Source organism: Melanostigma gelatinosum (genome assembly GCF_949748355.1).
Source record: "Melanostigma gelatinosum genome assembly, chromosome: 13".
NCBI lineage: Eukaryota > Metazoa > Chordata > Actinopteri > Perciformes > Zoarcidae > Melanostigma > Melanostigma gelatinosum.
Window position 1 is genome coordinate 275,009 of NC_136646.1, and position 25,224 is coordinate 300,232.

The 25,224-nt window shown below is 41.5% G+C and overlaps 1 protein-coding gene across 1 annotated transcript in view; it reads right to left on the minus strand.

Annotated features, from left to right (window-relative positions):
• The window catches only part of tanc2a (tetratricopeptide repeat, ankyrin repeat and coiled-coil containing 2a), a 50,259-nt gene extending 30,989 nt beyond the window's left edge, over window positions 1-19,270 (minus strand). The window contains exons 1-3 of the mRNA XM_079281848.1: window positions 19,215-19,270; window positions 701-811; window positions 396-503 (exon numbers count right to left, since the gene is read on the minus strand). Of these exons, the coding sequence (XP_079137974.1) occupies window positions 396-503; window positions 701-758 (166 nt within the window). The 5' untranslated portion in view covers window positions 759-811; window positions 19,215-19,270. The remainder of the gene's footprint in view (window positions 1-395; window positions 504-700; window positions 812-19,214) is intronic.
• Between the last annotated feature and the right edge of the window lie 5,954 nt (window positions 19,271-25,224).

Here is a 25,224-nt window from a genome sequence, read left to right on the forward strand (position 1 = left end):
CGTGTGACTGAGCCCGAGCAGTTGGGAGGCGAGTTTAAAGGTAATGCTAATGCGCTTGCTCTGTGGGCCAATGGGTGCGGAGGATTGCTGGAAGATCCGGGTTATTACACACCCAGGAATATTTTTTGGCCTCATGCCCCACTTTCACAGGCATGAACCAGGTTTCCGCCTTTCACGCTGTATCCAGTTGTCTTTACACATCCATGTGTGACATTGGCACGCAGCCATGTTTGTTCTGCTAATGTTAGCATCGTAGCTACACAATAGTTCAGCTGGAGATCCGTTTCTCCTTCTGTTTGATGCACGTGCTGTGTTGTTTGTCTTGTGTCAATGTGTATTCCCATTTTGGACTCATGTAAGTGATAGATGGACTCAGATAAGATAGATGCTCCTACCAGCTCTTTTTACCAGACGAAGGTTGAGGAGGGGAGAAGAGGGGAGCGAGCGGCTGAATCCCTCCATCATCCTGACCTCTGGCCCCTCTGACTCTATGCCACCGCTGCCTGTTGAAAGAGAGAGGAAATCAAAGAGAATTTGGAGATTGAAAGACGTCGTCGTATGAAATCCTGGAAACCACCCGAAGCCCATATCTGCAAACTGCCAACTAGACATCAGAATAGAGGTGCATTTCTGTAAAACACACTTCTGACATGACTGTGACGGGGTCCACTATATACATAATGACAAATGAAGTACTGACCAATGTTGTTCTTGCGGGTTTTGCCTCCCAGCAACATCTTCAGGCTGTTTCGGAACATGTTTGCTCACGACGACAAGCCACAAACACACAGACGCCTTCTGTCAACACACCCTGGGGAAGGAGAAATAAATCAAATTGATCGTTTTCATTCCAGCTGATTGGTAATAACCGATCATATTCATACAGGTACCACAACACTAAAGAGTTCTCACTTTAACTCTGCCGATACCCTCATGCCGAAGCTATTTGCTGTCGCACCAGTTTGACCTCCTCCTGGTATTGTTGATTTAACCAAGATGTGAAGTCTTTGTGGAAAATGAGTTCTCCCAGCGACACCCTTGTTGCTGCTCATCATTTTTAAGAGCTCCTATGGTCCTCAAAATTGATGCATTGAACCAGAGATATCTTTTTTTTCATGCCATGCCTTCTTGGAGTCAAAAACCTAGCACCTTCACTCGACTAATAGTTTGGTCAGAGACTCCGGTGCGTTATGCTGGTGGCATCTGATGTAGCCTCGAGCCTCAAGCAGCTACAGGGGTTCTGGTAAATGTATCGCTTCTTTCTTACTGCACACGTCCAGATTTTTTTCTGCAATAATGAAGTCACCATTAAATGCTTTCGCAGATCCCTGATAATGCTACATTGTGAGCAACAAATCTGTGTTGAAATTGACGGTAAATGTACCACTCAAAGTGCTTTTACACTACGTGTCAAAACCCATTCACCCCCATTCATACACTGATGGCAGGAACTACAGGAGCAATTTGGGGTTGAGTGTCTTGCCCAAGGACACATCAGCATGGAGCCGGGAATCAAACCGCAAATTTTCAGATTGGCAGCACCGCTAACGTACACAGGTTCCATTCAGTTACATTATGATGCGTTCAGGCTCTGTTCAGTAAAAATTTGTTATCATGATGTGTTCTTGTAAAAATGTAGTTTTTTGATGAGAAACTTCAATGAATGCAGCTGTTTGAAGGAGATTTTTCACAGCAATATAAAATAGATATTAGAGATGAATTATGACTATTTTATAGTCCTAACACGAGATTTAAGCAGCTTATAATACATCATTGAAACTGCTAGTTCCAAGATATTTTATCAATAGAAATACATTATTTTATTTCCTAATCATTTTAATTGTGGGCTAGAATCTACACTGGTTCTTAGAGAGGCACAGTCAGGGTAGGAATTCACATATTTTTTAGGGGGCAATTTTTGCCCCCACTGACTGAAATCCAGGGGCATTTTCAAAAAATTGGGGGCATTTTTTGAAACTTGTGAAATAACATTTAACCTTTGTTCAAAATAATACATATACTTATTTAGGCTTACAATATATGAGCAATTGTCATCAAATGGCAAAAATAAGACTATTAGGCAATAGCCTACAGATTCAAAGTGTTTTAGATTTACTGACCATAAAACTAACAAATCAGACAATCACATTCAATTGTATTCTTATTTCTTTGTGGTTATTTATTGTTATTATTAAATGTTTTAAACAACTATTAACAATTATTAAGTCAACGATGCCTTGATTACGTCATTGTATGGAATTATTGAGAAATAATATGTTTGTAGCACCTCAAATATTGTGATATTACCCATTTTTGTCCTGAACTTATGCATTAGTCATTGTGTGGAATTTTTGAGAAAAACATTTTTATAGCACCTTAACATTTTTAAAATTGTGCCATTTGAAGGTACAAATTCAGTTCAGAGTTTTTACTTAGTAAAATATCTTAATTGACTGTCAGTCAGGTATTATTCATTTCCAGCAACCCTCAAATCAAAGAATAAAAGACACTTTACGCACAATTTAGGTGTATTTCACCTTTAACTCACGAGATGCAGGTAGCATGTTTTATACTTAATGTGAATATAATTAATTTAATCTAATTTCCATTATGCAATATGTATACTTTGTTGGCATCTTATTCTGAAAACCGGATGTTCATCTTAAGAAACCAGATGTTGTCTCACGTTAATCTTTCCATTAACTTTCAAAGTCCTTCCCTCGCTCCCGATCTGCGCCGTTTAAATGAGTTTACCGTGAATGTCAGGATATAGGTGCACTAACATGTAAGTGTCTGCTGAGTTGACCGCAGTCTCGCAGTCACAGGTCTGATTAAGAAGCGCTCCGTTTTTTTCGGGGGCATTTTTTGCCCCTCTCCTAGTGATATCAGGGGCAAAATGATATTTCTTAGGGGCCGTTTTGCCCTTTGCCCTCGTGTATTTCCGACGCTGGGCACAGTCTGCTATTATGTGTGTGTGTGTGTGTGTGTGTGTGTGTGTGTGTGTGTGTGTGTGTGTGTGTGTGTGTGTGTGTGTGTGTGTGTGTGCATGACCATGCTTGTTGTAATTACGTACTTTATGAGTATTCTGCGTATAAATAGCTGATTCTGCAGAATGCTTAATTTTCCCAACTGGCAGTGGAATTATTATTCACACACACACACACGACAGACTCTCTTCTTTTACTACAGTGTGACTTTTGAACACACCCAACACACTGGCTGGTAATGTTGTTGCTAGGCAACCGTCTGCTGTTGCTAAGCAATGCATGAATGAGTCTGCGTATTAGAATATAAACCACTGAGGCTGCTGGTGTTTGCTTCTGTATGTGTGTGTTTGTGTGTGTTAACCCCCAATTTAAAAGCTTTTAATTCAGTTATACAACCCTTTCAGTTGACAGTATATCTAACACACACACACACACACACACACACACGTACAAAGATGTAGCGAGTGATATTATTTTGTATTCGTCTGTCACTGATACGTCTATGCTGCTCTGTCTGTCTTCTCATCTCTCACGTTGAGCCGATTTTAAAACGATCGGTTGGCGCTGTGAGCAGATGGCAGATTAAAGTAGCACAAACACTTCCTTCTTTGTAATTCACACAGGGAGAACACACGCACACACTTTTTGGTAGAGATAGTTGTAAATTCCCTTTTCAAACAGAGTATAAATGGTAGCTGGCAAATGTTTAACGTTAGCATAACGCTATATTTCAGGATGAAGACTTAGTTTCAGGTTGTGGGTTAAGGTCAGGGTGGCTGGTGTTTAACGTTAGCATAGCGCTATATTTTAGGGTTAAACTTGGTTTAAGGTTGGTAATGGTTACGGTCAGGGTAATTCTCATCAGTTATTAATGTAAGTGAATACAATGTCGTCCTCAATGACAGAAACATTTGTGTGTGAGAGAGAGAGAAGAGTCAAATATATGAGAGACATTAATAATGTAGGAAATCCCAGTTGCAATAAGCTTCCTTGTTCTTTTTTTCTGTTCTTTTCCCCACTTACTTTTTTTTTTAACAGAACAAATCAGGAAATCAACAAAAATGTTCTTGGAATGTTGTCCCAGCATAAACACATAAATCCTTGACAAATACAAAAAAAAACAACGACAATAAAATATGAAAAATAAAATAAGTTTTATAAGTTATTTTATTTTCGTCTAAAATGTTTCTAAATTCACAAAAAATACAATGAATAGAGATGAGCTGACACACATCCATCAGGGTAAAGAGTATCAGGTGTTGGTGCAGTAACCGCTGACCTCTGTCCCCCTCTGTCGACCACCGCTGATCACTGCAGCATGGTTAACCTTCATTCCCTGTCTCTGTTTCTGCTCCTCTGTTCTGGTGCCTTAGGCCACACATTATTCCTTTGTCAAATCATTTCATGATATTGTCATTACAGTAACAACACATAATATTTATATATTTATAAATATGTATGATGCGTGCTTCAAACCACCATCTGCTGCACCCTCAATCACACTGACATTGAGCCTGGTGCTCATGATATCTCACATATATCATATATCTCGCAGGGAAATGATTGCAGTTGCAATGTCTTTTTTTCCAATATTGTGGAGCTGATATGAAATGTGGTGCCACATACGCAACAGCCACTTCTACTGCAATCTGCTGGTTTGAGCCTCAGCGTCTTGACCAACCTTTTTATTTCATGACTGATTTCTACGCCTAACGTACCCGTGTATAGTTTCCCAATGATTTTTTGCACTATTAAGCTCATGTTGGAGGTTTCTGCTACTGTTTTTTGCTGCTTTATAACACTGGCTGCGCAGACAGGTATGGACATACACACGCACACACACACACACACACACACACACAACACACTGCAAAGACACAGGTACATGATAGATGAGGTAGATCATGTGTGTTCTCCTACTCTCTTCCTCGTTTCTCTCTCTTTCAACACCAACATTTCCCCCTGGGAAAAACAATCTCGAGTGTGTGTGTATCCACAGGAGAGTAGCTCAGGTGCTTTGAAAACTCAAGCAAGGCAAGGCAAGGCAAGGCAAGTTTATTTGTATAGCACATTTCAACAACAAGGTAATTCAAAGTGCTTCACATAAAACCATTAAAAGCATCAAAACATAAGGCAAAAGAAAAGGAGATTTAAAAACAATTAAAGAAACAGTGTAAGAAATCAAATTCAGTCATAAAAAGTAGAGGAGATTTAAAACATACATTGAAACAATAATTGAAGTAGCCAAGGCCTCTGCTCTGGACCTGTCCTCTGCTACTTTCTTTTAAACTTCGCCCGTTATCAACGATTCATCGGTTAACTCAAGATTTGCGCTCTCGTACAGAAACTCCGTCGAGGATACTCTAAGCAGAGATATCATGTTTTTTCACTGGACGCTACCCACAATCCTGGTGTCCGGAGACTTGATGTCTTGATAAGGTAATTTTCACAAAAAGTAGAGGAGATTTAAAGCATACATTGAAACAATAATTGAAGTAGCCAAGGTCTCTGCTCTGGACCTGTCCTCTGCTACTTTCTTTTAAACTTCGCCCGTTATCAACGATTCATCGGTTAACTCAAGATTTGCGCTCTCGTACAGAAACTCCGTCGAGGATACTCTAAGCCAGGGGTGTCAAACTCATTTCGCATCGTGGGCCACATACGGCCTAGGGAGATGTCAAGTGGGCCGGACCATTAAAATTATACCATACTCTGCTATAAATAACCAAAATATCATGTCTTTCCTTTGTTTTGGTGTAAAGAAGCACAAGAACATTAGGAAAATATTGAAATTTAATGAACTATCCTTTTACAAAACATTTCATGAAACACCTCATATTTCCTTAGACAAATGTGCAATTTACTTTTATCATTCACAAATATGCATTGCAACTGATCCCACTGATTGTACAAAGGCACAAAACTTTAATTGGTACTGAAAAATATAGTAATGCACTTTAAGATTAAATGAGACTTTTAAAGAAAGGAATTTTTAAACCACTTACACATACGCATATAAAATCTAAATGTAATCCCTGCGTACACCTTACAAACTAAGGAGAGTGATTTTAAATGTGTAATGAAGAAAGTGTTCGCCTGTCCTGTAAATCTGTAAACTTCATACATGAAACATACATACACATACAATACATACTGAAAATTTATGGAGTTGTATGAACAGTAGAATTCCATCACACAACTTTTGTTTTGAAGCTGCTGACTAACATTTAAGTGCACATTTTTTAAATCACCACAGTAAGGATTCATCTTCACAGAGCTGTATTCTTTCAATGCAAACAGTATCTAAGGCAGCATTTTAAAGGTGTTAGTCTAGTCTGGACTTGTATTTGTTCCTGAAACTTGGCATCTTTTGGCCTGTACAAGTGCATCAACACCAGGTGTCATGTCCTGACTAGCTGTCACTTTCAGAATGTCATTTAAGTGCTTGTTTGTGAGCCTTGAACGCATTTTTGTTTTATTGATATTCATCACTGAGAAAATTTGTTCACAAAGGTAGGTTGTCCCAAACATGCACAAAATTTTAGCAGCCAGGGCTGTTAATTTGGGGTACCCTGGTAGTAGATACTGATAAAATCTGTCCAGACCTACAGAGGCAAATTTGCCCTTCAAATCTGCATCACACTGCAAATCAATTATCTCTAGCTGAATTTCGACCGGCAGATCAGAAGCTTTAACTGTGAAAGGTGAGCGAAAAACTGAAAATTCTGTCTCAAGTTCACCAAATACCTGAAAACGTTTCTCAAACTCCCGCAGTAGTCCTGCAATTTTGTCTTTGTACCGTTTCATGTCCGCATCAGGTCTGGTCACACACACATCTCTCAGACAGGGGAAATGAGCAGGGTTGCCATTTGGCAGTTGCATCTCCCACAAAGTCAGCTTCAACTTAAATGCATGTATGTTGTCAGAAAACTGTGTGACAACTTTTTTGCGGCCTTGCAACATTTTGTTCAGATTGTTCAAGTGTTCAGTAATATCAACCAAGAATGCAAGGTCCCGTAGCCATTCCTGAGATTGTAATTCCAACACCGGTTTTCCTTTTTTCTCCATGAACTGTCCGATTTCCTCTCGTAGATCAAAGAAATGCCTCAGCACAGCGCCTCGGCTTAACCATCTCACTTCAGTGTGGTATGGCAGGCTGTGGGTAATGTTGCTGTCGCTGAGAAGTTTGTCAAACTGACGATGGTTCAGACCTCTGGACCGGATGAAATTTACAGTGCGAACAACCACCTCCATGACGTGGTCCATTTTCAGCGACTTGCAACACAATGCCTCCTGGTGCAAAATACAGTGAAATGTCCAGAAACGATCTCCTCCATTAAGGGCTTGTACTTTGTCTTTGAACTTTGTCGCGACACCTGCTTTCTTTCCGACCATGGATGGCGCGCCGTCTGTAGCCAGGCTGACAGCGCGGGACCAGTCCACTCCAACTCTGTCCAATGCAGCAACGACAGAGCCGAAAATGTCCTCGGCTGTTGTGGTGTCCATCATTGGCACCAACTCAAGAAACTCTTCAGTAACAGTCAATGTCTCATCAACTCCTCGAATAAATATGGCCAGTTGGGCCACGTCTGTGATGTCAGTGCTCTCGTCAATTGCCACGGAAAATGCAATAAATGACTTGACTCTCTGTTTCAATTGACTGTCTAAATCTGCCGATAGTTCCGAAATCCTCTCTGCTATAGTATTCCTCATCAGGCTAATATTGGCAAAAGCTTGTCGCTTCTCGGGACATACAAGTTCAGCCGCCTTCATCATGCATCGTTTAACAAAGTCACCGTCGGAATACGGCTTCGATGCTAATGCAATTTCGCTAGCAATTAGGTAGCTGGCTTTTACCGCTGCTTCACTGACTTCTCGGCTCTGGATGAAAGTTGACTGCTGTTTCCTCAGACCCGCCAGCAATTCGTTAATCTTATCTCTTCTCAGTTGTCCTTGCAAGCCGTCATATTTTTCGCTGTGAAGAGTCTCGTAGTGGCGTCGAATATTATATTCCTTCAATACCGAAACTTGTTGCAAACACACCAAGCACAAAGGTTTTCCGTGCATCTCTGTAAATAAATAGGACGTGGTCCATTTTTCTTTGAAAATTCTACACTCCTTATCTACTTTTCTCCGTTTGGATAACGACATTTTGGCTAATGAGGGTGTAGCGGAGAGGTAGAGACCAAGGTATTAACAACGTCGTAACAAGCAGCAGATGGCGCATTGATACCGTCTGCTGTTTTCAGTCTGTCTCAGTGATGCGGCTTGTCTTCTACTCTGATGGAAAGAGTGCGCCCCTTAGCGGATAATCCATGAATTGCAGCGAATTAAAAATATTAATTCCATGTCTTTTATGCATTTTTTCCACTTTCAAATTATCCTGCGGGCCTGATCGAACCTCCTTGGGGGCCGGTTCCGGCCCGCGGGCCGTATGTTTGACACCCCTGCTCTAAGCAGAGATATCATGTTTTTTCACTGGACGCTACCCACAATCCTGGTGTCCGGAGACTTGATGTCTTGATAAGGTAATTTTCACATGTCTCCCTGAGACATTACGCTGCACGCAATCAACCATACACTGCCGCAATTCTGCAATTACTCGCACACAAACCACGTCAGGAAAAGATCTCTGCCGATCTGCGTTTTATAGTGTACGCCTTGCACGAACCAGGTGCAGAGTGAGCGAGAGAGAGAGAGAGAGGTGACTCCGCCGTGCCGAGATGCTACGTGTGTGTGTGTGTGTGTGTGTGTGTGTGTGTGTGTGTGTGTGTGTGTGTGTGTGTGTGTGTGTGTGTGTGTGTGTGAGTGAGTGAAATCGGTTATACAAGACTCTTCATATCTGAGTTTACAGTAATTCTTGAAGAGAAACATTGCATCAAAACGAATTCAACAGGACGAATATTCCTTCCCAGCATGTGTCTCAGCAGAAGCCCGGTCAGTGGAGGAATACGTGTCGTTTCTGTCTGAGAAGTCTCCTAGTGGCAGCAGTTCCATGTCATCTTGTTTTTGTAGATGCGACAAACACACGGCAGAGGCTAGCTGAGTAATGTGTGTCAGTGTGCTAATCCTCGATGACGAGCGGCAGGGATCGAGTCTAGAAAACCAAGGCCGCCACGCATGGCAGAGCGGCGGCGCCGTGTGTATTGATATGACATATGCACGTGTGTCCGGAAGAGTTGTATGTAAATGCACCGGAGACAAATTAGACGGACGCCGGGGAAATAGAGCAAGGCTGCTTTGGGTTGGTTGGGGGAGGGGGGGAGAGAGAGAGTGATGTGGTGACTCAAAGAGCCCAAAGATTATTTCTTAAATTCCCAATTAATATAATTAAATTACCCAAAACAAATATTAAAAACGTACTTATCTCCTCTTAAAAACAAACAAGATAATAGACCCTATTTGTAGAAAGAAAAAGAGAAAAATACCTCAAATTGAAAAGGATTACTGTGACACGTCAATTAAATTCAGTCACTGTGTGCCATAGAAATCCTTTCCCTGGACTAGAGAATCAGGATTTAAGTCAAGTACTTGACTTAAAACTCTTCTGACATGGATTTATTTCACCACTGGAGTAATATGCAAATAAGATAATCACTGGCAAATGTATTTTCTTGCATCAGTGTGGGAAAAGTGAAGTAATGGAAACGATTTACAGACTAGTCTTGTTAACGTCACTCTCTCACTCATACATGGCTGTTCAAGTGAATGTTATATGAAGCACGGTTTTACTTTTAGCATGGTGGTGATCAGGAAAGATTTAGAAAATCAATATTAAGTGACTCCTGGTAACAGAGACTAGATGCAATCAGCATACTACCACAAAGGAAACACTTTTCCTTGAGGTTTATCACGGAGGAAGCAGTGAAGTTGTTGTAAAAGAGAGAAGCATGGCCCCTAAATTTAAAAAACAACTACTATAGAAATTGACACTTTAGTGTCCAAGGTGGAAGGCAGAAAAGACACATTTCTTCAAAGTGTTTCCACGGGATACGATGATAAAAAAGACAAGAAGAAAAAGGGTGGAGGAGGACGTGGAGAGAGAGAGATTATTCATTCTGTAGTTCTGCACACTTGCAGATAAAGATCAAGCCACACTATAATTATAAGTATTATATTATTTGTAGAATGGGCTGCGTTGTTACAGACTCCAAACATTTCCAATTACATCAGAGCGTTGTAAAGTTTAAAAGTGTAAAAATATAGAAAAAAAGATGAATGTACTCATTTTCAAAATCCACAACATGTATTTATCAAACATATAAATGTTGTTCTTCTTCAGTCCATATTCGTCGGCATTTAGCAGTTTGCTCTCCCGCTTGCCGCCGCACTCCGTTATTAACGGGCCGGTCGAGCAGCAATCTAGCACCATACATTACATCTATATAACCACAATAACATCAAAACATATTCTTCTTGTTAGTTTTAGATATTCGATTTGTTGAAAGCTTCATTCAAAAACCTCAATAAAAGCTTCGAAAAATAGCCTATAATACATTTTAGTCAGATAATAATTGATGAGGATGAAAGGGCGTCGATTTCATAGTGATTTAATACATTTGGAGGATGCATTAATAAGTTCACGGTTTTAAATGTTACCGTCTATTAAAGCATGGTTAATTAATGCAATTTTAATATGAGATGCATTTAGCTGAAACATTAAGAGAGCCGGCCAGGCCATCATCATTGTTTGCGTACACATGGTCTTGATGAAACCCGGATTGTTGCATAAAACCTTTGTACACTCTGGTTTAAGTACAGATGTTTGTGTACGTACCGTTTGTGAATGACTCATCAAGCTGACAGCTATAAAGTAGAGCTGAGGGGAGGTGCAGAGCTGGGTGATTATTTGACTGTGGGTTCATCACTACGAGCGGCTGATTTCACATTTCACATAATATAACAGGGCACCACACCGGTGTGTATCTTACTGCATATGTTTATGGTGTCCATGTCTTTCTTTCTTTTCATCACTCAAGTTTTAAATTCCTCAAACATACAAAATGAAAAGGGATGTGGGAAATGATGAAGAAACTGACTCATGGCAGTCTGCAGCCGGTAAACGTGACTCAGCGCTGACGTGGTGATAGAGAGATACAGTAAGTGTGGTGTTTGCATGACTCTCTCTCATTCTCTCTCTTTCACACACTCTTACGCGCTCTCACACACACACACACACACACACACACCATCTGTCACCAGTTACAGCTCCATCTGACCTCCTCTAACTTTGTATGTCGTAAACACTCAAACAAAAGCATGAAAGATACAGGATAGTCAGTTTGGCTAAATCCCACATCCTGTGTTTAGCTGAGTGTTAGTTACTGTTGAGCACAACTACCTGCTGATGCTGAAAACTAAACATTTGTATCTCTACACAGTATTTATTTTACATACTCTTTTGGCTGTACCTAAAACAAATTAATACGATATAGTCCATGCATCGGTCCAGCAGAACACAAAGTTTAGGTACGGTAGCAGCCATGTTGGAAGCTAGAATTATTAAAACCCAAACGTACAACTGCTATCATGCTAGCACATTCACCGACGGAATAGTGGCTCCATCACAGGCTGTAAGAAGTGGACGTAGTTGTCGTGACCTCATTGGTTTGTGGACTGCCTTTTTGAAGACTCAAGTTAGTTGATTCCCCCATCACCATCTTGGATTGCGGCCATCGCCATGTTGTTTTTTGGCAACCAATTAACGGAAGTTACTATAGTTGAAATACAGAGGAGTGATGTAAAGACGTCGTATACGGCACTGGTAGAGACCTGTCAATCACAAGGTAGCCCCGCCCTGAAGCATAATTCACTTTATGGTCTATTTGACTCTAAATGGACCATCATTTACAAAATGAACATCATGCTGTATTGAAGAAGACTTGAAACTAGAGATTGAGACCATAAACCCATTTTTACAATGTTTACTAGGGGAATAAATCAAGAGAGAATTCGAGTTATTTTCTCATAGACTTCTATACAATCTGACTTCTTTTTGCAACCAGAGGGGTCGCCCCCTGCTGGTCAGTAGAGAGAATGCAGGTTTTAAGACATTTCTGCATTGGCTTCACTCGGCCAATGCACTGCCTGGGCTCCATTATATTTCCACAAGAGCACACGCATAAACAGCACAGATGGACAACCCAATTACTCCTTTTTAATATTAACATCTCATATCATTAGGCTACTATTGTGATACGTACACCTAAACATCAGTTCAAATTTACTTTTTTCCCTACTTAAAAAACAGTAATTCCATCACTCAAAACAACTTTGTTGAATATCTGTTGAAGAATTTGATGTAAAAGTCACCGCGTCATATCCATCGTGCAACTCGCGGCCGGCTCTCTTCCTCTACATAGAAAATGAATGGGATCCGTCACGAGAAACGCGTAGGCTGCACCTGGCATTCGCTCCTCTTGTGCCGCATTTTCCTAGCAGCTTTTTAGACGTGCACAAAAGTTACAATTTTCTCAACTTTTAAGCGCCAGTCCTGAGGTAGCACATTTCAATCAAGTCAAGCAAGAGGCGGGCTTTGCTACTTTACCACTTACTTCCTGTTTTGTGGCTGGTAGATGTGGTAGGGCTAGCTAGCTAGTTAGCTGTTGGGCTGTGAGACAGCTACGGAGTACGTGAGAAAGAAGGGGGAATTCATATCTCATGTTGTGATAGTTTCATGTCCATTCCATTTCCCGTTAATCACACAGGATTGGATGCACGCGGCCCCGCTCCACAGGCGCATTACGCTGTTTTGCCTTTAACTGCTTTGCCAAGGTTTTTTTGAAGTGGTCGCACCTGTAGCAACGCGTCATCGTGTGATCAACCCTTCAGGTTGGTTTGTAGGTGGGATGACTATAATCTGCAGTACTAACTTCAGTAGACATGAACATGCACATTTTATTTAAATGATACTACCTGTTCCACCTGCTGCCAGGTAAATATCTATTATCTGTGTGTGTGTGTGTGTGTGTGTGTGTAGCTCACTTCTCCTTTTAACAACCACACAAAGAGTTTGCTGCTTGCCATCATCAGCAGAGGAATGGCTGTTATCATTCACACAACATTCAGAAACACACTTACACACACTAAACCCAGAGCACACACACACACCCAGGGTTGGTTTGTTTGACTATAGGCTTGGTTGTGTGACTGTACGTGTGTTTTGTTATTAGCAATAGCTGAGTGCAGATGGCCTTGCTTTCAGCTGAATCCACACACACATACACCCACACACACACACACACACACACACACACACACGAACACACTCTGCCAGACTCTTATCTCTCTTCCCCAGAGAAGTCAACGCTGACTTCCTGTAATCGCTCAGGACTCCCTCAGCTTGCCCGCATACAGGAAGGAAGAGTGTGTGCGCGTGGAAAAACAAAACCAAAAAAAAACTTCACAAACAAAAGGACCAGCTGATATGATCAACTTTTACCCCTTTCTTCTTTCTGTAAATTGTTGCACTTTTACACTCTTCGTGTAAAGCTGTCGTGAGGCCGACTCACACGTGGCGGCCCCCGCAGGCTGCAAGTGGAAACTGCCGCCTCAGCTTAAATCACAGTGTTTGAGCCGGGATAGTCTGGTCAAATGGGCCCAGTGGTACTTTGTTATTGGGGTCACAACTGTGAAAACTGCACACCCAGAGGGAAACCAGATGAGTTTTACTGTAGCTCACATTTAGTGAAAATAGCTACTTTACTCCAACACTACTAAAAATGACCTTTTCATTATTTGACTTGCTTAAAAATCGTAAGTGTACATGTGGTTAGTCACGTCTTTCAATCAAAATTGAAGATATCCCTTTTGATCCTGTTGACAGCTTTCATTCTCTTCTTTACCTGCTGAGCTAATGCTAGCTTAATGTTAGCGAACGGTACAATTGCACAGATTGACAAGACAAGTTGCTGCTCAGCTCTGAACGTCCAAAGATCGTCATTTATAGTGATAAAGATATTACTGTAATAGTTATGATATGTGAATGTATAATTTCGCTCAGGATGTAAATAATGTCAATGGAAAGTCAACTAGGATCCTTTTTTCCTGGTGGACACACAAATGAAATGTATCCACGTGACCAAGCCACAGTCAGAGCAAGTGACGAAGTATTTAATATCCCAAAAGACTTATGGTGGAGATGGGTCCTGCAACCAGAGGACTTTCAACCACGCGACCGGTGTTTGTTTTATGATTATGGTTTTGTTACCTACGTCTAACGTTCGTGACATTTTTACAAAACCCAAGGACGTGTTTTGTTGTCTTAACCAAACATTTGTTGAATTACCTAAACCTAACTGTACGTGGTTATTTTAAGCCCAACGATGATCTTTTCCCAAAACCTAAGTAAGTGCTTTTGTTGCCTAAACCTTACTTTCATTTTTTTCGTTCACCAGCGACACAAAAAATACAGACAATTTGTGTCCCTGTAAACAACACCCATAGATTGCAATTGTGACTATTTAACAAACTGCCGTGAAACTGTGTTGTACTATCTACTAGCGTTAGCCATTTGTCGACACTCAACTGGACCCGACTGCTGGCTTTAGCATACTGGGCTACATTTTGTAAAGTGACCATATTTTCCAAAACACCCAAACCGGGACTCTTAAATGTACTGCATGTCCATGCGCAAGCACATGTATTCACTTATGTACACATGATGGGCGTTGTCACCAGGATGGAGGAACAACTATTTTCGCACTTAGCACACCTTTTCAATCCATAGCAGTCCCCAATGGCTGGACAGCCATTTGGCGGGTTTAACATGAGGAAACATAATCTGAGAAGTGACCACTGCCTCCGCAGCACCGCGATTCACAAACTGATGCCGTGTTCACACCAAACGCGGCGCGAATTCAATGCACCACAAATTCGCGTCCAACACGCCGCCGGTCTCGCCGGGGACCATTTTGCCGTGTTCACACCAAATGCGGCGTGATTCACGGGAATCGCGCGGAGAGGGGGTGGGGCTTATCGCCTGAAAACCATTCAACTGTCCGCCATTAACAATGCAAAAAATAACCTATATTTCTGCTTAGTACGTGTTGTGGAAGTCACAGATATCCCGGGAAACAAAACGCTGTCATGTCTGGTTCATAATATTGTCCAGAGGAGCTCCGAGCTGTATTCACTGTCTAGCAAGCCACACGTCGGCTGTTTACTACAGCTGTAGGAACACAAAATAAACTGATTTGGCTGTGATTTAACGGCAATACCCCGACAAAAAGGGACTCCGAAATAACTACGTAATGATGCCGATTTGTGGGCTACTTGTCTTCTCAATGGAGCTCTGATGGATCGGTGCTAGGCTATGCTAACATTGTAGCAGCTCCACCAACAGTCAGAATAACGTCACGTAGGCGTAAATACGGCAGCGTCTATTCATTGTTTGTACCGTATGGTTTACACACACACACATGCAATGTTCCCTCTAATTTTTCATGTGTCTGGGCATACACACAAGCTCCCTGAGCACACTGAGGACCACTGTGAGCAACATCAGATGTGCACGCTGTGGCCACACACCAGTATCACACCTGTTCAAAACCTTGGATCATAGCAAGTTACATGGCTTATTAAAATAATCAAATTACAGCAGCAATTTTCACTAGTTTACTTTTAATATAAGTGATTTGACAAACTTTAAAGGAAAAAGACAAAAATCTTGTTGTTCATGAGATGTGTAGTATGTTTTATGTGAGAGTCCTGCTTGGCCATGGGAAGAGTCTTGCTTTGGCCTGTGTGAGGGTCCTGTTCTGGAAGAAATGATACATATACACCTTTCAGACATAACATTTTGTTCACATTAAAACATTCACATTTTGCACAATGACGTGTGCTGTAGCTTGTGATACAGTGTAAATTCCTGTAACTCTGTCTGTAAAATATGTAATTACTCAGTTTTTTATTATCATTTCTACTACCCATAAATTATCTAATAGTAACATAATTTAATGATTAATATCCATAAGTAAAAAATCTTAATAAATGTCACTAGAATATGCACAAATCTGACTTAAATGTTACCTTATTTTTCACGTCTGTCCTTCTCACTTCTCCAATGGTTGTACACTTTGTCCAGGTTGATGGCTTCGTCTGCTTCTTGCTTTGACTTTATGCGCATCAGCTGGTCCAAATGTGCCACTTCAAGACGATTTCTGGATGCTGTTTTGATTTAATTTTTTGTTTTTTCTGCTGAATGTGACGCTTGAGGTAGTCCAACTTCCATTCAGTCCACATTTTTCCCTCGGAAAACTCATTTGCTACTTTAGCTTCGCTGCATGTTTTGCAGAGTAGACCCTTCTCACTCGAAAAAGAAAAAATCTCACCCAGTTTCACCGCTTGTTCTTCTATTTGAACATACTCCGACAGCCATTCCATCTTAAAAGAACCACATTTCTTTTTTCCAATGGCTTGGTGAGTGGATGTGTCGCTGCCCGTTCGTTTCGCCATGATAAGGGGTTAGCATTTGCGTCTCGTAACTCCGCCGCACTGTTGTTAGCTAGCTAACCTGCACGGCGCGAATGGGCAGGGCAATAGTGTCAATGCTATGATTGGCTGCGTAGCGTAAGTGAACCGAATCGTATCATTGGCTGGACACCTGTCACTCACTGAGTTACGTTGCAAAATAGTACAGAAAACAAAATTATTATTATTATTATTGGTTTAATTGATTAGATAAGATTAGGACTAATATTAGATATTAATTAATACGTTTATGTTGAATTTTATTTTATGCGCTGCATAGATTTTCTTGTGCGCTGAGACTGTGCGAGCAGTGCGCGATTGCTCAAGCGCGCAGCTTAGAGGGAACATTGCACACATGTATACACATAGTTTGGTCCGGTCTCTATTGATATGAGGTATCGTAGAGCTCTGGGTGAACACAGACGGCTATCGTATTTATTTCCTGATTCAACAACAGCAGGAAGTCAGTGATGACAAGGGGAGCAACTCAACGCTGATAGGCTATCGCGCCACAGCGTCATGCGAATATTTCGCCGAAGTTGAAAAATTTCAACTCACGCATTTGGCTGCAAATTCGTGTACATCGCGCCGCACCATCGCAAATTCGCGCCGCGCCAGTCTCATCGCATCTGTGCATAGACTTTGTATGTAATCTACTCGCGCCGCAAACTCGTGCAGCGTTTCGTGTGAACGCAGCATAAGGGATGCGGGTCTTGACACAAGAGAGATTATTATCATTAAGAGGCCACAAGTGTGAAACCTCAACCGAAACTCGGGGACCGGATAAAGTAGAGCAACATCCTCGCCACGCCAAGCAACACAGCTCCACTTGAAAAATAAGGGCAAGCCTAGTACAAGCAGAAGTCCTCCTACTGACGCTGAAACGTTTTCAGTGGTTACAAAATATATGGAAACAAAAAATTATGTAAATGAAGAGCAAAATAATAAAATCAATTTAGCGCAAGCCTGTAATGTAAAAATAAATATGCAAGCAGCTAGGATACGTTCCATAGCAACTGCCTTGTTTTAATGAACAAATAAGTTGTATTGCAGAACAATATACGTTATGTTATGGATTATTATTAATGATTGCAAATGTATTCATATTTATCTTAAAAGATTACTTTACATGCCGCTAGGCAGCTTGTGAATTTCCTCTCTGGGGGCTGTACAGATATACAAATACCATAATATATTTTTTGATTATATTTTGTATTGTTAATCTGAATATGCAATGAAACAAGTCACTAATGCTGTCTGATAAAAACAAAAGTACATTATTTGTCTCTATGATGTAGGAGAGTAGAAGCATAAAGTAGCAAAAAATTTAAATATACAAAGTTAGCTAACGCTAGCTAGTTTAGCTGACGTTAAATATCAGGAAAGTGGCTTTAAGAAGTTATTAACGTCTCGTTATTCTGTATTTTATTTGACTCCAAGTGATCAACCCTGACTCGTGGCAAAATCTCGCATGCCACGGACAACCATTCTCATGTTCATTAAAAAAGAAAACTCTTTGTGAATGAGCTAGTTTACACTAAAACCGTTAATTGTCACCAAAAGGTGTGCCTTTATCACTGGCACACCGGGAGCATTCCCACATGCCCATTACAACACATTGCAAACCGGACTGCTTGCAGGATCGGTGCGTTGCCCTCTGCGCTCCAGGCTCGCTCTTCTCACTCTGGCCGCATGGAAAACAATATGGCTGCATTAAACGACTTGGTCAGAGTGACACAAACTGAACAAACACGTTCAAAGTTTTCACAAGAAAGATCTGTACTTCAGGCCTGAAAAGCCTGAAATGGAGCTAGCTCAGATAGATGGACGGACAGACGGACAGATTTGATTTTACTACAGCCTCTACAAACACATGCAAATCTGGCCCAACGACAGACACAGTATTGTAATGGACGCAGTATTGTGAGAGATAATCCCGTCATTCCCACACAAAGGATTTTGGTTTTTCTTGACAAAACAACTGTTAACCAACAGACGGTGGGAATTTGAAATGGGACCAAAATGTGGGTGAAAACGGAGCAGAAACGAGAAGGGGGAGACAGACAGAGAGGGGCAGTAAGAATCTGTTCCTTTCCTACAACCATGCTCCCTTTACTATATTGTTATGTTCTAACTTGTCTTTTTCCCACTCATCCTAGTACGACCACAACGCCGTGCAGGTGTCTGACTTACGATCACGAGTGAACTGAGGGTTCTATATATATATATATATATATATATATATATATATATATATATATATATATATATATATATATATATATATATATATATATGTATGTATGTATGTATGTATGTATGTATATATATATATATATTGATATATATATATAGATATATATATATCAATATATATATATATATACATATATATATATATATATATATATATATATATATATATATATATATATATATATATATATATATATCAATATATATATATACATACATACATACATACATACATACATACATACATACATATGTATATATATATATATATGCTGGTAGGAGATAATTATATTATAATATATATTTATGTTATTGATTTCTTTGATATGGCTGGTAGGAGATCGATTAGTGATCCTTCACACACGTACACACACAAACCATCTTACTACACCATCTATCTCTTCTTCCCTTGCTCGCTCACACACACACACACGCGCGCGCGAGCATACACATTCACACACACGAATACACGAATACACACGGGAAACACGACAAACGTACCTTGGCTGTTTATTTCACCCTCAAATATCACCGGCGATGAGAACAACGCCAGGCCGGCAGATAATGGCTCGGTCACGGCCGGGTTGATTCTAAGCCCTCGATGTGTCCTCCTCCGTCAAATCCCCGGTAGAAACCAACGGAGTCGTCGTGCGCGAGGCGGATTCCGACTCTCCCCACTCCCCCATTCATTACCGGGTTATCGGTAGCTCCTTTAGCAACAGACGGGTGGCGATATTGTGACCGTTATTCTCCTTCCACCGGTGAGCACGAGCTGACGTCCGAGCTGCTCCCGGAGGCACGAGTCTCCTCCGGTCGACGGGAGGTGATGCATAATTCACGTGAGGGGCGTGGCCAATAAACTCAATGTGCTTATGCGCGTGTGAGTGTGTGAGCATGAGTGTGCGTGTGTGTGTGAGCGTGCTACAGACAACAACATAATGCCCCGGCCACACAGCAACTGTCATGATGAAGCGGTCACCAAATGCAGGAGGACATCTAGTGGACAGAAGACAACTCGCAACTAGTATTCGCAGCAAGAATCGGAGTGCAAGTACTGTGTTACGTAGGCCTGGGCTAAATGACGTCAAATATTAATTAAAAGAAAATGAAGATGACACGACTCAGGAGTGAGGTTGAGTAAAGGTGAATTAAATAAAAAAATACTGCAGTTAAAGAATAATTCTGGTGACATTCTATGTTTTTCATACAGTCAACTCGTATTAAAAGACCAAAACAACAACAACTGATCCCTCCTAAATAGAGTGTATACAAAGCCTGGTAAATCTTATTCCTTTTCTATTGTTGTCCAAAAACACATCAATGAGCCACACTGTTGCACTGGGTGACATCCCGAAGAAAGGTCTGTTATTATTTCGTACAGCCCAAGGTGATATTATCGAATGTCTCATTTTGTCCAATTGCCAATCTAAAGCCTGTCTAAAGACTGTCAAGTTACTACGATATAGGAACTCAGCACATTTTTACAATTAAGAAGCCGGAACCATCGCGCACAGTTCCCTGGCTTCACATCATATTTTATTCGTCTTTTGAGCGCGATTCAGTCGACATGGCCAATCACTTCATCCTGCAACATCTGGACATCTGGGCACAGACTTCCTGTCAGGACAGGAAGCAGAATGTGAAGCCGGGGAAACACGTCTCTGGCGGTGCTTCTCAAGTCTCTTAATTGCATCCCAGTTTCCCTCACTTGCGTCCTTTCCTTGTGTCTTAGTCCCTCCCACCAGGGATGCATGGAGGAAACCATGCAAGGAGAGAGGAAGGAGGAAATATGTTTTAAGATACATGAGACGTCCTTTCCTCAGTTGCGTCACGTGAAGTTGCGTCTGTTTCTGATGACGGTGGCTGATGATCACAGCTGGATCAGCTGTCAGTTGGCTTTAACAGCTGGAGAGGCTTTTGATAAGTTTGTGTCTGTTCACATGATCACTGTACTCAATAATAGCAGTGGTGTATAAAGTACCCAAAAGCCATACTTGAATAAAAGTAAAGATACCTTACTGGAAAACGACTCCAGTAAAAGTGAGTCACCTATTACAATACTACTTGAGTAAAAGTCTTAAAGTATCTGATATTTACTGTACTTCAGTATTGAAAGTAAAAGTACAAGTAAATGCTGTTAATAAAAAAGCAAAGGGTCAGAATTTTGAGAATGATGAAGTTTATTCTTTTAAGTGCTGTGGCACCATGACCAAGGACATGGAGTTGTGTTGAACATAATTGGGTTGGCTGTGATCCATCCAGGAGCAACAATGTTCAACATAATATATTGTACATAAGTATACTTTTGCATCTACTATGAACTTATCATCATAATTCTCCGAAAAGCAAGATGACACGATGAAGGAGTTGTAACAGTGCGTTTATAAGTAGCGAGCCTAGCTTGTGCAGCTAACGTCAGCTAACAGCGAACTTCATGCATTCAGCAACATTCATGCAAATATGCTAAACTGGCTGAAATCTGGGAAACTGTCAGGTGGGACATCTGAAGCTATCGGTCATAAAAGAGGAGAGGGACAGAGAGAGAGAGGAATCAGAGAGGTGCGTTGGGGAGACCGGGAGAAGAAATCGAACGGGAGTCAGAGGAAGATGAGACTGAGGAAGGAGGAAGGGATTGCACAGACAAATCGGGAGCACATCGGCCCATCGCGGAGTCAAGGTAAAAAAGAGGAAACGAGGGTGAGCATCAGACTGGGAAAAAAAAGATTGAATATGATGAAAAGTATGTGTGTCTGGGCTTCACTTGGATTGGCAACGCAGATTCCCCAAAGCCACAGTGCGTGGTGTGCAGTGAGGTTCTGGCTAACAGTCTGAAGCTCTTATTTACGTCGCCACCTGAACACCAAGCATGCCAGTGCAAGTCAAAAGCCTTTATATCGAAATTGGAGGAGTTACAAAACAGCCAAAAACAACTGCAGTCTCATTCATGTGTTGGGTCTATAAATGACGCACTACGGGCTTCATATCTGGTTACAGAATAGCGAGAAAGGGGCTACCGCACACAATCGCCGAAGACGTGAGCTTGCCAGCTGCCAGAGAGATGGTGGAATGTATGATTGGAGAGAAAGATGCAAAAAAGTTGGACATGATGCCGGTGTCCAACAACACTGTGTCGCGCCGCATCGATGCTTTGTCCGAAGACATCCTGGCTGCATTAGTCGCTCATTGATTGTAAATTAAATGTGATAATCTGCCTCTGAGCCTGTGCGTGTGTGCTCGCATCCGTATTGCTCTTTAAAAGTGACGCCTTGTGTAACTGAAAGTTATTGAAACTTTGTTGCAGTGTTTCAGGGCGTTTTCACACCTTCAGTTCGTTTGCTTTGTTGCAGTTGCTCCTTTGTTCGGTTTGTGTTCACACTGCAACATTTAACAGCGGACTAAATCTTGTAAACAAATGCCACGCGCGAGCATACTGTTCTCTCATTGGTCCGATTCTTATGCGGCTATGAAGGCTTAAAAGGCTCTGTTGCTTTTTTAAAATTATTATTAAGGGGGGGGGGGTGCGCGAACCCGGTCGGGATGTAGAAGGGGGTGCGCGGCCTAAAAATTTTGGGAACCGCTGGACTAGAGGATGAAGAGGCCAATGCATAATATTGTGTTCAGCAAAAAATATCCACTTGATGCATCAGGTCAGTGTTGTGAGAAAGGACACCTGCCTTGTAAACTCCTATGGGCCTGATTTGAACACAATAGACAAAGGTTTTGCTCAAGCTGAATCTGCAATTGGGCGACTGCTACCATCATAACTCCATCTGATCATCCACAACATGACTCAAATATCAAAACATGATCAATACTAAAGCAGCAACCCAGTCATTACTTGAAACTGAAAAATGTCCTGTTCATCTTCAAAAGAAGTTGGTTTTCAAAATTGCAAGAATTACCCGTTTTCAAATCAAAGATACCAATATAACCAAAAGAGACGGTATGAAAAGTTTGGGCTTTCACTTATCTAAAACAAAAACATTTCCCCCAATCAGGACACTGGCTGGAGGAACCTGGACCAGCTTTCGAGTCTTAAAACCCACAATTTACCTGAAAGGCATCACACACGTACACACCACAAGACCGGAGCACAGAGGTCGAAAGGCTGTTACCGGGACAACCGTTACCACATTCCCTGTTGGTCTTAAGGTTAGGTCACCTTCGCGTTCTGGGTTAGATTCTTGGTCAGGGAACATCATTTATTGAATAAAAGAAGCTGTTTGATTAACAGCTTTGAGCAAGACGCTTCACTGTGCTTTCGTACTTTACCACCAGCAATGTCATGCATTAAAAGAGTAACACCTTTATTTAACAATAAGGGGGGAAACAGCAACATGAAAGAAACCATTGACCAGTTTAAATATGCACACCATGCACTGGCCTGGGAGTATAATCCATCCACCACCACGTAAATACAAACCCGCAACCACAAGCAGCCTGCTCGGCAGTGGAGGGAAACAAGCATCAATATTGTCACTTCTGTCAGAATCAGTAGCCAAGTGCTCGGCTTTAATCAATCCTTTACCTTTTGGCGGTGGCACACTTTGTGTAGACTGCTGCTGCTCTTTGCTCTTGAGGCTTAAGCACCCAGGTAGCCAAAATGACCTGGCCCAGATCGGGCATAAGCCCGGCACGCCGGAAGAACCGCGTCGGGCCGGGTCCGGTTGCCGACTCGTCTGAGACTCGGCATGAATGACGCCCCAGAATCGTCACAGTCATTTTGTAAATAGTGGAAGCAATGTCGAGGATATCTACCAGGGAGAGGAAAGTCCAGCGACATTTTTGGAGGCGGATGGACAGGAGGAGACAGAATGACTGGATGTGTGAGGAGTGCAAGGTTGGGCTCTGTCTTCAGCTGGAAAGGAACTGCTTCAGGGACTACCCTGGAGCTAAAAAACGCCTCGACATGGACAAATATAACAGCCTGTAGCATGGACACTGAAAGCTCTCTCGGCAAACAAAACAGTTTGAGAAGATGTAAATCTCTAAAGTCATGTTCATGTACAATTTACAAAGAGAAACTTGATGAAATTCAAATCCGTTTATTTACTTTTTTGATCACACTGTTTTAAGCATTTATAACATATACAGTATTAAAAGGGTAACATTTAATTACAATGAAAACACAAACAACTGCCAAACAACACCACACCGTGGTAGAGAAGTTGTCACTCCGGCATTGGCTTCAAATGCCAATCTTCAAACCCGGAGGTTGCAGCCTGGTAGAAACAGAGACAAGAAAGAGAGTTGTGAGATCTCACAAGTTACAAAACACAAATGGTAAATCTATCAATAACATTGCAAATCGTTCTCACTCCTTATGCATCAAATATCGTGTCTGTATATAATGTAATAAAATGTCTGACACCAGCAACGCCTGTGCGACACACTGTATGTGAAGCACCAGGCTTCCAACACAAACTTGTTTTCTTTTTTTGTATAAGACACGTATGCATGTAATGAGCGTCCCTGACACATCCAAAACTGACACTAGAGGGGAACGTACAGTCATTGTTTGAAGCTTAGTAGCACTGACTGCGGTATTTGACACATTGGGGTGAGAATGTGTTGAGTATTGAAAGCACACTTACTAAGACTGTGGTTCAGGGGCCGCTTGCCTCAAGGCCCGCTCTCTTCTCCCTCCATCTCGATCGGATGCCAGCTGGAGCCATCGCTTTATAAAGCGCTCTGTTTCTCCATCACTTGCATTTGCTGTAACAGAATTGAGACGGACTGATTCTTTAAAAGGAAGAGATACACCGGTCACTGGCCATGTTCATTAAAAACTAGTCAAGTCAATCACATCAAAGTGCTATACTGTATGCTTTACATCAAAATAGACCCTAAAAGGACCAAAAGGAGTTTAAGAAACGTATAATGTAATAAATTCAGTGCATAGTGTATCGTGTTGTGTCTGCCATATGAATAGAATAACATGTAAACTATAAAAAGTGATGAACCTTGTAAACGTTTGATATCTAAATACCCTATTTAGAGCTCAGACATGTTGAAAACTGGTATGTTGAGAGTCGAAAAGTAGAAATAATTAATTTCTAGTAATTAATTTCTTGGTGACTGCACTTATTACTACTACTCAATGCTGTGGAGCACTTCTGAATAGTGTTTAAAATGCATTGAAATAATCTTAATTTTATTTAAAAATCGTCTTCTATTTCATCCTTACTGACCGCCAGAGGCAGTGCTTAACACTGAATGTATTCCGTCTCGCGCATGCGCAGGTCGAATATTTATATCAACAAAGTCACGTGTGACCTCGGATGACCACCGTCATCTATAAGTTCCGGTGTCATCCTGAGCTCAGTCCTTTTTTCTTCTCGCGTCGCAGGTTAGCTACCATGGTAGCTTAAACAAGGATGTGTCTACGATCAAGACATATTAGAGCTCGTCGCTGTAGCCTTGTGACTACCGGTCGGAGTTGCGGTTCTCTCGCCCTCCAAAGGCTGCGACGAGCTGTCCCTCTTCGGAGGGAACGGTGTGTTCGCCGTTC